This window comes from Saccopteryx leptura, chromosome 8 (genome assembly GCF_036850995.1).
Source record: "Saccopteryx leptura isolate mSacLep1 chromosome 8, mSacLep1_pri_phased_curated, whole genome shotgun sequence".
Classification (NCBI taxonomy): domain Eukaryota; kingdom Metazoa; phylum Chordata; class Mammalia; order Chiroptera; family Emballonuridae; genus Saccopteryx; species Saccopteryx leptura.
The window spans coordinates 74,624,015-74,640,706 of NC_089510.1; the positions used below are offsets into that span (position 1 = coordinate 74,624,015).

Sequence of the window (16,692 nt, forward strand, 5' to 3'; positions counted from 1 at the left end):
AACATTAAAAATATAAAACATTCTCATGTATTATAATCCATTCATTTCCTACTGCTCGTGTTCATGGTAGTGGGTGGCTGGAGCCAATCACAGCTGTCCTCCGGGACAACACCAAATTTTTATTGGATGATACGCAACATACACGGGTGGTTGAATGGCTCTCATGGAATTACATTTTAAAATATGTGGCGTTCATGGCTCTCTCAGCCAAAAAGGTTCCCAACCCCTGCTCTATAATATAAATAGCCCTGTTATCCTTGGGCTGTGAAGAATTTTCAGTAGGAAAGATGAGGTCTATTCAAGTCATCGCCTCTTTGCTTGGCTAATCTCTGGTAAAGGTTCAGGGAAGGCTCAAGGAAATATGTTGTCACAATATTTACACAGACATTTCAGCCTCGCATTCACCTGATGCCAGCACCCCAGATCATGTTTGTTTATTTAGATGTTTGGAACTATGGTGACAAAAAGCCACTGAGCCACATTCCTCTCACGCACACACAAACCCACATATACAGGTACACAGACATGGCTCTGAAGATAGGAGAGAGTGATCTTACTAGATAAAGCAGCCAGCTGAAAATCAGAGCATCTAGATTCTATTATTACCCTGTTCTTTGCCTCCAACCAAAAACCTAGTATCTTTTGTATACAGCTCTGCTCCTGAATTCTCAAAGGAAGGGAGGAAGGGTAGATTTAAGTAGAAAATGAGATACAGCTAAAACAAAGTCTAAACATTTTGATGAAAGACCCTAAATGACAAGACTCAGCAATGCCTAAACAAAACGATGTTAGATAACCATAAGAGGTTTGTTTCACAAAAAGCAATGTTAAAGAAAATTCCAAGAGCTTAAGAAGCAACTAAAGGCATTTGTTTCCAGGAAATGATTCAAAGATAGATATTCTGTTATAAAGATTTGAATGTCCCAAAATCTATAATAAAAAAATGAAAGCATAAACGTTTTTTTTTTTTTTTAGTTTTTTTTTTTAATTTTATTTATTCATTTTTAGAGAGGAGAGAGAAAGGGAGAGAGAGAGACAGAGAGAGAAGATGGGGAGGAGCTGGAAGCATCAACTCCCATATGTGCCTTGACCAGGCAAAGCCCAGGGTTTCGAACCGGCGACCTCAGCGTTTCCAGGTCGACGCTTTATCCACTGCGCCACCACAGGTCAGGCATAAACGTTTAATGAGGATGGTGTTCAATCCAATAGTCTATTATTCCAATGATATTTATTTAGAGTATGTAGAAAAATGAAAATGTTCATGCTGTATTCATGCTAAAAACACGAACTCATTTTCACTGTGAAGACCACCTTGTAGAAGTTATGCTCACAGACAAGAACTGGTAGGAAAACTGAACAAATGAAACTAGGGAATGGGTGAACTTTATTCATAAATTTTCCTTTAGTATATTGTTTATAATAACTTTAAGTAAACAAAGTACAAATCTTTTGTTTTTAAGTTTAGATTTGGCTTATATAACATATTATGTAGGTGACTCTTTTCCACAGAAAACATACTCACTTAATGCTAATTTAAATCTTACCTGACCCAAAACAATGATAAACTAAGCCCAAGAAAATCCTATTCTGACATTAACTAACTATGTAACCCTGGACAAGTTCCTCCCAAGTTCATTTTCCTCACAAGTAAGGTATGGAAAATTTTACTCCACAAGATTACTGAGAGGATTAAACAGGTAAGGTTGTAAAGGCACCTAGTCTAGGACCTGGCAGGTCAAAGGGGCTCCACAGACTGTAGCTGCCATCACCTTCATCACCACAATCACCACCTTCTTTCTCTACACTCCAGACAACATGATACAAAGCTCCTTCCCTCCCTTTTGGCTGCCTCAGCTCCAAAGCAATTCAGAAATAAGTTTCAAAAAGACCACGATCACATGTGGGGATCCGCCACGTGATCTGAATGTGCAGAAGACGTGAACTCCGAATGCTTCTATACTAAGTTGCAAGACCAGCACACATGGTACTCACCTCCCGTGTCCCGGCCCCACACAGCACCCGCCCAGCACACGCAGCCAATGTCTGTGAGAGCAGACTTTAGGAAATTAAACCCACCCACACGCTAAGGACAACAGTAAACCAAGAGCATCAAAAAGGTTGATATGGTTTGGTGGGGTTTTTTTATTTTTAACAGGGTGACAGTGATCAATAAGAGTACATAGGTTTCAGGTGAACATTTCTGTAGCATTTGAACTGTTGATTATGTTGTATACTCATCACCCAAAGTCAAATCATTTTCCATCATCGTATCTTTGTCTCTCTCTACTCCTTTCCTCCACCCCCTCCTCCAACCACCCCCCGCCCTGTGCCCCCTGGCAACCACTTCACTTGTATCTATTTTTTTTTAATTGGTAACTGATATATTTTTTTATTTTACTTTTTTTTGTGACAGAGACAGAGTCAGAGGGACAGATAGGGACAGACAGACAGGAAGGAAGAGAGATGAGAAGCATCAATTCTTCATTGCAGCACCTTAATTGTTCATTGATTGCTTTCTCATATGTGCCTTGACCAGGGGGCTGCAACAGACCAAGTGACCTCTTGCTCGAGCCAGCGACCTTGGGCTCAAGCTGGTGAGCTTTGCTCACACCAGATGAGCCCACACTCAAGCTGGCCACCTCAGGGTTTTGAACCTGGGTCCTCTGTGTCCCAGTCCAACGCTCTATCCACTGTGCCACCGCCTGGTCAGGCGGTAACTGATATGTTTTAAAAGAAGACTGCTGTCAGGCAAAAAAAAAAAAAAGGTAGAACTCTGTTACATTTCTTATCACTTAAGCCTGACCAGGCGGTGGCACAGTGGGTGTCGAATTGGGATGCGGAAGACCCAGGTTCAAGACCCTGAGGTCGCCAGCTTGAGCCCAGCTCATCTGGTTTGAGCAAAAGCTCACCAGCTTGAGCCCAAGGTCACTGGCTCGAGCAAGGGGTTACTCGGTCTGCTGAAGGCCTGCAGTCAAGGCACATATGAGAAAGCAATCAATGAACAACTAATGTGTTGCAACACGTGACGAAAAACTAATGATTGATGCTTCTTATCTCTCCGTTCCTGTCTGTCTGTCCCTGTCTATCCCTCTCTCTGACTCTCTCTCTGTCTCTGTATAAAAAAAAAAAAAAAAGTTAAAAAAATTTCTTATCACTTAGTTTATAGTTTAGTTTTATTTTCAATTCAATGGAATAGAAGGGAACCATGATCTTTCCCAAACATCTTAATCCAATTAGAAAAAGTCAACAGAGGTATACACTATACTCCAATTTTTTTTTTTTATTTTTTTTTTTTTTTTGTATTTTTCTGAAGCTGGAAACAGGGAGAGACAGTCAGACAGACTCCCGCATGCACCCGACTGGGATCCACCCGGCACGCCCACCAGGGGCGAGGCTCTGCCCCTCCGGGGCGTCGCTCTGCCATGACCAGAGCCACTCCAGCACCTGGGGCAGAGGCCAAGGAGCCATCCCCAGCGCCCGGGCCATCTTTGCTCCAATGGAGCCTCGGCTGCGGGAGGGGAAGAGAGAGACAGAGAGGAAGGAGTGGGGGAGGGGTGGAGAAGCAGATGGGCACTTCTCCTATGTGCCCTGGCCGGGAATCGAACCCGGGTCCCCCACACGCCAGGCCGACGCTCTACCGCTGAGCAAACCGGCCAGGGCCTATACTCCAATTTTAAGGGACAAATCTAAGTTTTCTCCTGAATATATATGACCCCACAATCCTAAGTATGTCTAAAGTTTTCCAATTTCTCTAATTAGAGTCTCACCACCCCAAAAATATCCAGTTGAGACTCCTACAGAGTAAGCATGCCTGAGGGACCAGTAGGACCGGGACCCCAGTTTCTCCCAGGAGTCACTTCCACTGCAGCTAGTAACTGGCGATTCCTGGATGGGCTGTTTTATCCTACGTTTAAAAAAAACACTTATTTTTGAAATATCACTTCCCCAGCACTACCTCAATCAGCTCTCTGAGAGAAGAGGCTGAGTTACTCCAGTTCCAGTAACTTGCGGAAACTAGGAGGCGGCACAGTGAGGAGTGCACCCCACGTGAAGCTGGGGCTCTGATGCCCAGCCCGCAGTTCTCACAGCCTGACCACGATGACCCCACGTGAAGCCGGGGCTCTGATGCCCAGCCCACAGTTCTCACAGCCTGACCACGATGACCCCACGTGAAGCCAGGGCTGATGCCCAGCCCGCAAGTTCTCACAGCCTGAGTACGATGACCCCACGTGAAGCCGGGGCTCTGATGCCCAGTCCGCAGTTCTCACAGCCTGACCACGATGACCCCACGTGAAGCCGGGGCTCTGATGCCCAGCCCGCAGTTCTCACAGCCTGACCACGATGACCCCACGTGAAGCCGGGGCTCTGATGCCCAGTCCGCAGTTCTCATAGCCTGACCACGATGACTGAGTGAGCGCCGGAGGGCAGCGATCGGGCAGTTCCCGTGCTGGGCAATCTGACAGCACATGTTCCTCAAAAGAAGGTATGGGAAAGCCCTGGCGGGCACACCCTGTTCTGTGACCTGCTTCGAAAGGAGAGGCAAAATGGAATCCTCTGGTCACGATAGGCACAGGTGAGTTTTCGGAACAAGACCATTTCTAGAACTTTCCCCACATGCTCTCTTTTGCAACCTGTTTGTCATTAAGTATAAATGCCAGGGCTAAAGCCAAAAAGAAAAAAAAAAGGAATTTAATGAACGTTGGGGGAATGGGGTACTTAAAAATAAGAATATTTAACACTATTTTTATGAAATACCAAAGATATAATATTTTATCAAATGCATTAATGCACATAAATTGAAATAAAATGTTTTATTTCATTCTTAAATAACCACAATTACTTACTTATGGGAGGCATGCACTGGCTGGGCACTGTATAACTTCTCTTTGAATCAGATTGGGCACTGCCTCCCTATTCCCATCCCACATTTATCTTCACATGGTATTTGCCTTTTACCATAGAAATCACCAAAACAACAGCTTCACAAAAAAGGAAGCCCTTGAAAGGAATACTGGACACTCTAATAGTGAAACTACATGAACTAGTGGTTCATGCAATGTTCAAGCATCACTGTGTCCCTTGAAGACTTAAAATTATCTGAGGTACACCTATGAGTCTGTTGCAGCACCCCAGGGTGCCTCAGAGCACAGTTTGGGAACCAAAGTGTTAATGGTTCACCACTGCTGACAGGAAAAAGTCTAAAAGCATGTTAAATATATATAGACTATCACTGGAAGAATATACAAGATATAAAAGAACAAAAGGACAGTACAAACAGAAAATACTGTTTGTCTCTGGGGAGACTAACCAAGGAGCTGAGAAACACAGAGGGAGAGAAAGAAACTTACTCTTCATTATAGAGCCTCTTATAATTTTACAATTTTAGGCTTTGCACATGTGTTATGCATTAAAAAATATTTTTTAATCCTAAATGCAAAAAGAAGTATAAAATGTAAATTATTCAGAAGTTACAAACAGTTGTCTTTTTATTTTCCAAAAATGGGGGGGGGGATAGACAGGGACAAACAGACAGGAAGGGGGAGAGAGAGATGAGAAGCATCAGTTCTTCATTGTGGCACCTTAGTTGTTCACTGATTGCTTTATCATATGGGGTCATACCTATGATCCCGCACTCAGGCGGGATGAGCCTATGCTCAAGCCAGCAAACTCAGGGCTTCGAACCTGGGTCCTGAGGATCCCAAGCCAACATTCTATACACTGTGCCACTGCCTGGTCAGTTAGTTGTCATTGTTGATTAAAAAAAAAAATTACCAGCATAAACTATAGCAAAGGGAATGATCCTTAACCGTGATTTCACCTGAGGAACATCAACATAACAGGAAAAGTAACTTGACTATTGAAGGCAAGACGGTGCTCAGGAGACTTGGGGCAAGCCATTCAGTACCAGCTAATGGCCTCAGTTTCCCGTATAACAGGGGTCCCCAAACTGCGGCCCCCTAAGGCCATTTATCCGGCCCCTGCCGCACTTCCAGAAGGGGCACCTCTTTCATTGGTGGTCAGTGAGAGGAGCACAAGATACTGCAAAGCGCGGCGTCGCTCATATACAGTACTACTTCCAGTGACGCAGGACGCACGAGTCACGCTCCGGAAGCACATCATATCACTTGTTATGGCTAGCAGTGACAAATATGGAACCGGATACTGACCATCTCATTAGCCAAAAGCAGGCCCATAGTTCCCACTGAAATACTGGTCAGTTTGTTGATTTAAATTTACTTGTTCTTTATTTTAAATATTGTATTTGTTCCCGTTTTGTTTTTTTACTTTAAAATAAGATATGTGTAGTGTGCATAGGGATTTGTTCATAGTTTTTTTTTATAGTCCAGCCCTCCAACGGTCTGAGGGACAGTGGGCCCTCTGTGTAAAAAGTTTGGGGACCCCTGCCTTATAAAATCAACAGTGCAGTCATATCTGAATGACTCAGTGGTTTCAATGTGACTTTTGAACCAAAGGAGGAGGAATTATTCACAAGTCATTGAGTGAATGTGGAAAAAAGCCTCTCTTCAGTAGAAAGCATTAGTCATCTACATCTGTTTTGTAAAGGAGGAGGGGCATCATAACTCACTTTCAATAGCAGTGGAAAGGTACTTTCTATTCAAAGAAATGAGAGATGGCAAAAGAGTTCTGATTCTCTTCCTCTGCATAAAGTGACAACCCCAATGTCCCTTTCAGGGAAGAGATCTGTGGAAGAAGCTACTAGCTGCCTCCTGAGATCCATTCTCCCCTTCCTGCTTCATAACAGGCTTTAAATGATGAAGCCAATTAGACTTTACTTTCCAGTCTCCTGGGCAGCACCTGGTGTGACCACATGTACAGGTTCCGACCAGAGAGGTGTAAACTGAAGCGTTGCTTGAGAATCCATGAAGGCTGACAAAAAGAAGCAACTCTCCTGGGAGAGTAGTTTTGTCCCCCCCTCCTTCGTCTTTCTTGCTTTTCAGAACGGGGGTGCGATGACTGGAGTTCCAGCAGCCATTCTGGATCATGAAGTAACCGTGAGGCTGGAAGTCAGGCCAGGATAGAGGGTGAAACAGAAACATGGGAAGAGCCGAATTCTAGCAGAACATGACGCTATCACATCAGCCCAGGCTGCTGCTTCCCCACATCCTCCACATGAGAGAGAAACAAACAATTATCTTGTTTAAAGTCACCTCTACTTTAAATTTTCTGTTACCTAAGCGCCAGATGTAATCAAGGTGACAAAAGTACCAGCTATGGGAAGAAATGCAGCATCGGTTGAGAGGGCTGTAAATGAGGGCTTGTAAAACTAAACTCCTATTGGGATGAAGTAGCTAACATATATCATATTTGTGCAGCGTCAGCTGTAACACAATAGAGAGAAACGGCTTGGGAAAAGTCCCAGGAGCTAACTTAATTTTTTAAAATACTAGTACAGTCAAAATAGAACATTATTGCTGGGCTGTATTAGGCACATCTTGTGTCTTCTGAGACATGGCATGTTAAGTGAACACAGACTGCAGAAAAGTCCCACCCAAATGAGCTGGTGGGTCAGTGCTCCCAGGAAGCAAAGGAAGGGGCCCACCCAGAACGGAGCACAGACTCAGTGCTTACCTCTTCACTGACTTTTTTAATAGTTACTTGACAATATCATCTATCACCAAAATGATCATAAAGAAATCAAACCCCAGTCTTCTGAGTTAAAGAAACAAAGTTGAAGAACAAGATGAAGAATCAAGGCAGGAGGAAAAGTCAGCTCTGTAACTGTTTCCAGTGGCTTTACTTCTCAAATAATGACTATGTCTCTTTATTACAAAGTAACATGTATTTGTTATGGAAAAAAATTAAAAACATAAGCAAAAAGAAGGAAATGAAAAGCATCTCAATCACACCACCAGAAAAGAGCTACTTTTAACAATTTGTAGTATATTCTTTTTTTTTTTTTTTTTTTTTTACAGAGAGAGGGACAAATAGGGACAGACAGAAAGGGAGAGAGATGATAAGCATCAATTCTTTGTTGCGGCACCTTAGTTGTTCATTGACTGGGTTCTCATATGTGCCTTGACTGGGGGCTACAACAGAGTGAGTGATCCCTTGCTCAAGCTAGCAACCTTTGGCTCAAGCCAGTGACCATGGGGTCATGTCTATAATCCTACACTCAAGCCAGGGACCCCACACTCAAGCTGGTGAGCCCACACTCAAGCCTGCAACCTCGGGGTTTCAAACCTAGGTCCTCTGCGTCCCTGTCCAACGTTCTATCCACTGCACCACCTCCTGATCAGGCTGGAGTATATTTTGACAGATTCTTCCAGACTCTCAGTCATACATGCATATGTGTGTGTATCTGTGTAAACATAGATACACATACATTTACATAAACATATATACACATGTACACAGAGAAGCACGCAAATACCTGTAAATATACAAACATATTTATATATACAGGGCAGAGCAAAAGTAGGTTTACAGTTGTAAGTACCACAAAACATAAAGTTTATTCTTGTATTATTATTTATCAATTATTGTATTATTTTCCATACAAACAACTGTATGTATATATATATATATATGTGTGTGTGTGTACAGACTTTTAACCAAAATGAAATTTCAATTTGAATTGTTTGAATGAAGTATTCAAACAATTTTGAAATTCCTTTCAAACAATAATCCCAGGCATTTAGGGATTTAAACTTGCTCAGTCAAATATTATCAAACTACCTTATATCCTGGAAATACCATAGGAAAAGCTTAGCATGACACACGATCATGATAATGTGGTATTAGAAACCAGTACTCATTTGCATAAGCAAAACCAGCTCTTCTGAAGGAGGGAGACAAAAAATCACTATTAGTCAAACACACAGTAATCACTGTTGCTGCAAGTTCCACTGCGGGGTGGTAAAATTAGTGGATAAAACCTTGAGGAGAAACATATTAGCGTAACCTCCAAATATCACTTACAACACATTTATTAATCACACTGTAACTATACGGTAGAGAAACCCAGCAGACACCCCTTAACCAGGGATCAGGCCAACGTCACCAGTATGATGACACTGGATCACTGCCCCTGATGTCATGCACTGAGGAGGACACAGCACTCGGCGGTATTCTCGCCAAAAATGCATAACCTCAGGCTTCCTTTTTATGAGGAAACATCAAACAAATCCACAGAGGTACATTCTACAAAATCACTGGCCACTGCTCTCCAAAAGTGTCACAATTATTAAAGACAAAAAGAGAGTGAAGAACCATCACAGATTAGCCGGGATTAAGGAAACATGACAACTATGTGCAATATGGGATTCTGGAACATATGAGGACATTAGTGGAAAAAGGGGTGACACCCGAATAAAGTTAGCAATTTGGCTAATATTTATAAAAGACAAACATGAAAAGAGACTACAACCCTGACACAAATAATTGGAAATAACTTGTTTTCATTTTAATTTTAATTTAATTCTAATTTGTAATTATCACCAAAGATAATGGAGAGAATATTTTTACATCCATAAAATAAGCATAGATAGGTTGCAATTAAATTAAGAAAAGAAATCTAAGAATAAGAATGCAGCCCTGGCCAGCTGGCTCAGTGGACTGAGCGTCAGCCTGGTGTACGGACATCTGGGGTTCTATTCCCAGTCAGGGCACACAAGAGAAACGACCATCTGCTTCTCTCCCCCTACCTCTCCCCCTTCGCTCCCCCTTCCCCTCCCACGGCCTGTGGCCCACTGGAGCATGGCCCCGGGCACTGAGGATGGCTCAGTTGATCCAAGCGCATTAGCCTCAGGTGCTAAAAATAGCTCAGTACTCAGGCATCAGACCAAGATGGGGTTGCCAGGTGGATCCCAGTCAGTGCACATGTGGGAATCTGCTCACTATTTCCCCTTTTCTCACCTAATAAAAAAGAAAAAAGAAAAAGAAAAGAGACCAGAAGCAGAATCACAATAATGCTAACAGCAAAAGTGCTAACATCCTTCACCAGTCCTAAATACGAAATGGAATCAGATCATCTCAAGTTAAACTGTAGGGTAATAAACAACCTATTACTCCAAATCAAGCACACACACACAGAAAAACTGAGCACACTACTAATAACTATGTACATTACCTAAAAAAATCTTGGAATTCCTCCTTTTCGGTAAAGCGCCACCAGATGCCCCTTTTACCTTCTGAAAAGAAAACAAGAAACTGTTAAAATGCAGCCCATGGCACAGACTGTTGGGGAACGGGGTGGGGGGAGTACAACCCAGAGGTTCCCAGTTTCTGTAAGAGCCCAGAGGAAATATTCGACCTGGATTAGATATTCCAGCATAAACAGGAACTTGACCCAGGTCAATGGAGGCAAGTGAAGGTCAATGCTCTTGTTCCACCTGATTCTTTTCACAAGCTATAAAGAAAACACTTCTGGAAAGGGAAGTGGAACCAGGCATTAAAGTGAAGTAGATGCTTCAACTTCCAATCGCCACATTCTCCCGAGGTTGGCATCCATGCCCAAAGTTGGAGCTACTCTGGGAAGATGCTAGCACCTCCAGGAAGGAGGCTCTTACTCTCCTGCTCCCTACCAGGTCCCCACTGGTGGGACCTGGGCATGTCCAACAATTACTGTTGAAAAATATAATAAATATTAATATATAGTCACTGACACCCTGGTCATATTACACATCAATCAAACCTCCCTAAACATTTCTGGAGCACCACCCAATGGCTGGCTATGTTGCTCCCCTAAACTGCACGCATTTTCTACCTAGCATGGAGGTCTTCGGCAGCAGTGGAATAAACACCCATCAAGTGTTCATGCAGAAGAGGTCATATTACCCTATGACACTCACATAAAAAATTGTACTCTCAGATGGGGTTATAAAAATGTTTCCAAAAGCAAACAGTACCTCCACATCTTATGTTCTTTCAGATAATAGAAAAGAGCGCTTTTCCAGCACATGCAGGGGGCGGGTCAAACCCTAACACCCTTTCATGTGGTCACACGTGATGGCAGCATCAAAGCCTTACTGTGTCTTTAGTTTGTGTTCTTATTAGACCGAAATCTCCTTTCTCCTATTTTATCATTGAAAGCTGACTCATCTTTGTGATTCTCACCTTACATTCTTACAGCTTCTACTACAAATTAATAGCTCACATCTTTGGAATGTGAAAATTACTGAACATGTCAGCTCAGAAACCTGTCTCTCCAAATCCTAATGCCAAGTCCATGTCATCTCTTGGAATCCCTCTTCTCCAAAGTCTCAGAGCCTCTGGTCCCCTCCCCTCCACTTAACCTGCCTCAAAAAGATATAAAATAACCCTGTACCGAAGGCACACTGAACAATCCTGGAGTATCACAGAAGGTCATGACATCCTTCCTTCAAACTTACCACCTTCAATAGTATTATAAGGAGGAAATAACTGCTCTTCTGGAAGTGAAGGGGATGGCCAGGGATGGACAGGGAAGAAGAGCAAGCAGGCCTGGCAGATGGCAGCTGGTCAGCAAGTATTTGCTGGATGGATGATGGATGGGTGGACAGATAGATGGATGATGGATGGATAGTTGATGGATGCATGAATGATGGATGGATAGTTGTTGGGTAGGTGGATGGATGGATGGTTGATAGATGGGTGGATAGATGGATGATGAACAGATAGATGGATGTGCTAACCACAGGGGATGCAATAGGTAAAAGAAGAATGGGGTAAAAGTAGAGCACCCCAGACCAAAAAGAGAAAAACACATAAAGGCATGAAATCAGTGTGTTCCAAAAAGGAGAAGTGGATTGCTATGTCTGGAGCACAAAGCTGGTAGAGTCAGAGTAAAGGTTAGAAAGGCTACAACAGGAACCAGGTCATGGAAGGCCTTATAAAGGCAAAAGAGTTTCGACTTCATCCTGCCACAAAGGGAGAGACATCAGAGATTTAAGCCCCAGATGCACAGATATAGGCACTTGGAAAGATTACTCTGAGTGGAGCATACAGACTGAGTGGATTGAAGGCGGCAAGTTTGAAGGAAGGAGACTAGTCAGGAAGCTATAGCACTGGTCCGTTTAGGGATGGTGAGCACTCAACAAAAAGAACAGGGATACAGAGGACAGGATGGACTTCAGAGCTATTTGGGAGCCCCAGACAAACAGGACTTGGTCACCAACCAGTCATGGAATGAAAGCACGATCCAAAGGATGTCTGGGATTCCAAAATTCAAGAAAAAGGACAGACAACATTTAGTCTGAGCAGAGCAAGCTTTCAGTACCTGTGAGATGTTGTCAGGAGAAAAAGCCAGGTCAGAGTCAGATGGTCAGATCGTCGGCTCTGCAGATTAGTGATTTGGAAGTCATCAGCCAGAGACCATGGTTAAACAAAGATGTGGGCAGTGGTGAGGTTGCACAGTGACGAGGAAGAGCAGCTTTCAGAGAAAGAAGACAGGAGGGTCAAATGGAATCCTAGGAAATGCGATGCCTAAGGGGTAAGTGAGAAGGCAATGCTGGTGAAAGACAGTGAGAAAGGGCAGCCTGAAATGCAGGAGGAAAGCCAGGAAAGAATGGTGGTACCCAAGAAAGCAAAGGAGGGGCAGTTCCAAAAGGAAAACAAGTTCAAATACTCAAAAGATCAAGTAAAATCAGGGTAAAAATGTATCCACCAAGTGTGACCACATAGAGGCAACGTCATAGTTGTTACAGATTAACGGGAGATCCATCAGACAGCAATGTTGAACTTAAAGCATGTGTGGCACAGACAAGAATAGAAAAGGTTTTCAAGAAGCTTTAATTAAGGATGGGAGGACTAAAGGAAGACATATTAGATGAACTATTTTGTGGTGCATTTTTTTTTAAGGTGGAAGAAACAAAGCCAGAAGAGGGAGAGGTTGGGAGCTCATGAGGGAGGTTTTCCGAGATCAGAGGAAACCGGACAGGAGGACAGAGCGAACACAGCCTTCTGCTGGGATGCAGGAACTGATACAGGTAAGCTCCCAGGAAGCAAGAAAGGAGTTGGGGCAGCTCCTGGGTAGGGGTCCCTGTTTCCTCTGTCAAGTGGAAGCCGTATCACTTTCTGAGAATCAGGAGGGAGGAAAGTATCGCAAGCACAGAGTGGGATGGGGTACAGACTAGGTTTGCTGGGCAGCGACGGGGCCTGGCAGAGGGGACGGCCAGGAACACGCTGTGGTCCCAGACCCCACAGCTAGGCAGGACTCCTAGCGCTGTGCCCGTGAAAGAAGAGGACAATTCCATGGAACGACTGGCTGGAGTTCTGGAGAAAGTTAAGGAGGCAAGACAAGGGGATAAGGCAGCGGTGGGACTCAGCAGGTTCACACTGGTATGGCAGAACCGATACCTAATTTTTTGCTGAGTTTGGTGAATCAGTTGTTAAAATGGCACTTGTAATCAAGGTTCTCTCTAAGGTAGGCACCTGGGCAGCTGCCCAACATAGAAATCACAAATTTACATTCCTTACTCTCTCTCTTTTATTTTTATTTTTTTTTTTTTTGGTATTTTTCTGAAGCTAGAAACGGGGAGAGACAGTCAGACAGACTCCCGCATGCGCCCGACCGGGATCCACCTGGCACGCCCACCATGGGGCGAGCTCTGCCCACCAGGGGGTGATGCTCTGCCCCTCTGAGGCGTCGCTCTGTTGCAACCAGAGCCACTCCAGCACCTGGGGCAGAGGCCAAGGAGCCATCCCCAGCGCCCGGGCCATCTTTGCTCCAATGGAGCCTTGGCTGCGGGAGGGGAAGAGAGAGAGGGAGAGGAAGGAGAGGGGGAGGGGTGGAGAAGCAGATGGGCGCTTCTCCTGTGTGCCCTGGCCGGGAATCGAACCTGGGACTTCTGCACGCCAGGCCGACGCTCTACCACTGAGCCAACTGGCCAGGGCCTGGAAATTTCTTAAGTAACAGTTTTATTATTTTTTGTCAGATATTTAATATTTTTATTAATATTTGAAAACTCTTTCTTATAACCTAATCTAGTTTTGTGTACCTCTTTTATTATTTGTATTTAAGTATTAAATGCATGAAATAATAAACTATCTTTTGATATATCAGGGCTTTTTTTAGGTTTTTTAGGTTTTTTTTAAGATTTTTTTTGTAAGTTTTTTTTTAAGACTATTCATTTTAGAGAGAAGAAAAAGAGAAAGAAAAAGGGAGAAAGAGAGAAGAGAAGCATCAACTCCCATATGTGCTTTGACAGGGCAAGTCAAGGGTTTCAAACCAGCAACCTCAGCGTTCCAAGTCAATGCTTTATCCATTGAGCCATCACATGTCAGGTCATATATTGTCTTTTTTTTATATATATATTTAAAATGGTCATTAGGGTAGAGAACCAGTTTTTTGGTTTTGTTTTTTTGTATTTTTCCGAAGCTGGAAACAGGGAGGCAGTCAGACAGACTCCTGCATGCGCCCAACCGGGATCCACCTGGCACACCCACCAGGTGTGCTCTGCCCATCTTGGGGCGTTGCTCTGCCGCAATCACAGCCATTCTAGTGCCTGAGGCAGAGGCCATAGAGCCATCCTCAGCGCCCGGGCAAACTTTGCTCCAGTGGAACCTTGGCTGTGGGAGGGGAAGAGAGAGACAGAGAGGAAGGAGAGGGGGAGGGGTGGAGAAGCAGATGGGCGCTTCTCCTGTGTGCCCTGGCCGGGAATAGAACCCGGGACTCCTGCACGCCAGGCCAATGCTCTACCAGTGGGATAAGGGGTCATAGAGGGTATTGGGGATAAGATAATCTTCAAAGTCATGGGTCCTGATAAGCAGGCTAACCGAACAGGGGACGTGGCTGCCTGGAGGTGTCAAAGAGAGAGCACCCTCGATCAGAGTCAGAATAGATGAGTGAAAGAGCTAAACCGGGAGAGGGTTGTGGGCAGAAAGTAAAATATTTAACATCACATTTCAGAGGCAGAGCTAACTATACAAGATTACCAGCATTCTACTATTCTGCCACTAATTCTGTGACTGTGAGCAAGTTATTTTAAGTCTCTGGGCCTGTTTCATTTTTTTCCTCCCAATTTTGTAAAATTTCCGCCACTTTATAAGACACATGTGGAACAAAGCAGACTTCACAAGAATTGCTATGTCCCAATTAACAAGAATAGTAAATACAGTGTATCCGTAAAGTCATGGTGCACTTTTGACCAGTCACAGGAAAGCAACAAAAGACTATAGAAATGTGAAATCTGCACCAAATAAAAGGAAAACCCTCCCAGTTTCTGTAGGATGATGTGGCAGCATGTGTGCATGCACAGATGGTGACGTAACGCCATGTATACAGCGGAGCAGCCCACGGCCATGCCAGTCAAGATGTGGACGGTACAGAGGAAAGTTCAGTGTGTTCTGTGGCTTGCTAAATTTGAATCCGTGACCAAAGTGCAACGTGAATATCGGCGCATTTATAACGAAGCGCCACCACATAGGAATAACATTACTCGGTGGGATAAGCAGTTGAAGGAAACTGGCAGTTTGGTGGAGAAACCCCATTCTGGTAGGCCATCAGTCAGTGACAAGTCTGTAGAGGCTATACGGGATAGCTACCTAAGGAGCCCTAAAAAATCTGTGCGTGAGCCCACATCGAACTGCACTGAATAGGTATGAAACTGGGAGAGTTTTCCTTTTATTTGGTGCAGATTTCACATTTCTATCGTCTTTTGTTGCTTTCCTGTGACAGGTCAAAAGTGCACCATGACTTTATGGACACACTGTATATAACATATAATATTAGCCCAATGTTAGTAAAGCCAGTCATTGAGTTTGTGGCTTACCTGACTTCCTGGCCTTTCCTTTCCCTCTTCCCCCTACTCTCCCTACTGTCTAATTCAGGGATCTTTCCTCACTGTCCAAAATTTAAACAGTAGGATCGGGTGAGAGATTAGATGAATTTCAAATCGGCACTGATGATTAAGAACAGTGATTTTCACCCAGTATGCTGCAAGGATTTTTAAAACATGCAATACCTGACTATGTAGTCAGGAGCACTGACCTCTTTTCTCTCACATTGTCTAATTAAAAAATAACATCCGGATTCCAAGATGGCAGGCAGACATACAAACTGCCACCTCACAGGACCAAACCGGATTACAAGTTAATTTAAGAACAATCATCATGAAAAACCATCTTTGGATTAAAAGAACAGGACTCAAAAACCAAGAAGCACAGAAGAAACCACACCAACCCTGGTAGGAAGTTCAGGGACACAGTGGGGGCTCCCCTGCTCCCAGGAGCAAGGGGCGGCTGAGGGTCCAGAAGTATTCTCATTGCAGGAAAAGAGACCCTGAGAGGAAGGGTTCCTCAGTCCCAGGACTGGAGACCCAGCCTAGAAACCCAGAGACTGGAGGAGACACCCTGATAGCATTGAGTGGGGAGAAGAGCGGGATTTCTATCTGTGGGAAACGGCTGGTGAAGAAGTTGCAGCCTTATTCCCGGCCAGGGCACACAGGAGAAGCGCCCATTTGCTTCTCTACCCCTCCGCCGCGCCTTCCTCTCTGTCTCTCTCTTCCCCTCCCGCAGCCAAGGCTCCATTGGAGCAAAGATGGCCCGGGCGCTGGGGATGGCTCTGTGGCCTCTGCCTCAGGCGCTAGAGTGGCTCTGGTCGCAACATGGCAACACCCAGGATGGGCAGAGCATCGCCCCCTGGTGGGCAGAGCGTCGTCCCTAGTGGGCATGCCGGGTGGATCCCGGTCGGGCGCATGCGGGAGTCTGTCTGACTGTCTCTCCCTGTTTCCAGCTTCAGAAAAAAAATGCAAA

The 16,692-nt window shown here is 44.3% G+C and overlaps 1 protein-coding gene across 1 annotated transcript in view; it reads right to left on the reverse strand.

The window, feature by feature from the left end:
• The window catches only part of USP13 (ubiquitin specific peptidase 13), a 142,528-nt gene that overhangs the window by 87,090 nt on the left and 38,746 nt on the right, over positions 1 to 16,692 (reverse strand). The window contains exon 3 of the mRNA XM_066346842.1: positions 10,091 to 10,151. Coding sequence (XP_066202939.1) covers positions 10,091 to 10,151 — 61 coding nt within the window. The remainder of the gene's footprint in view (positions 1 to 10,090; positions 10,152 to 16,692) is intronic.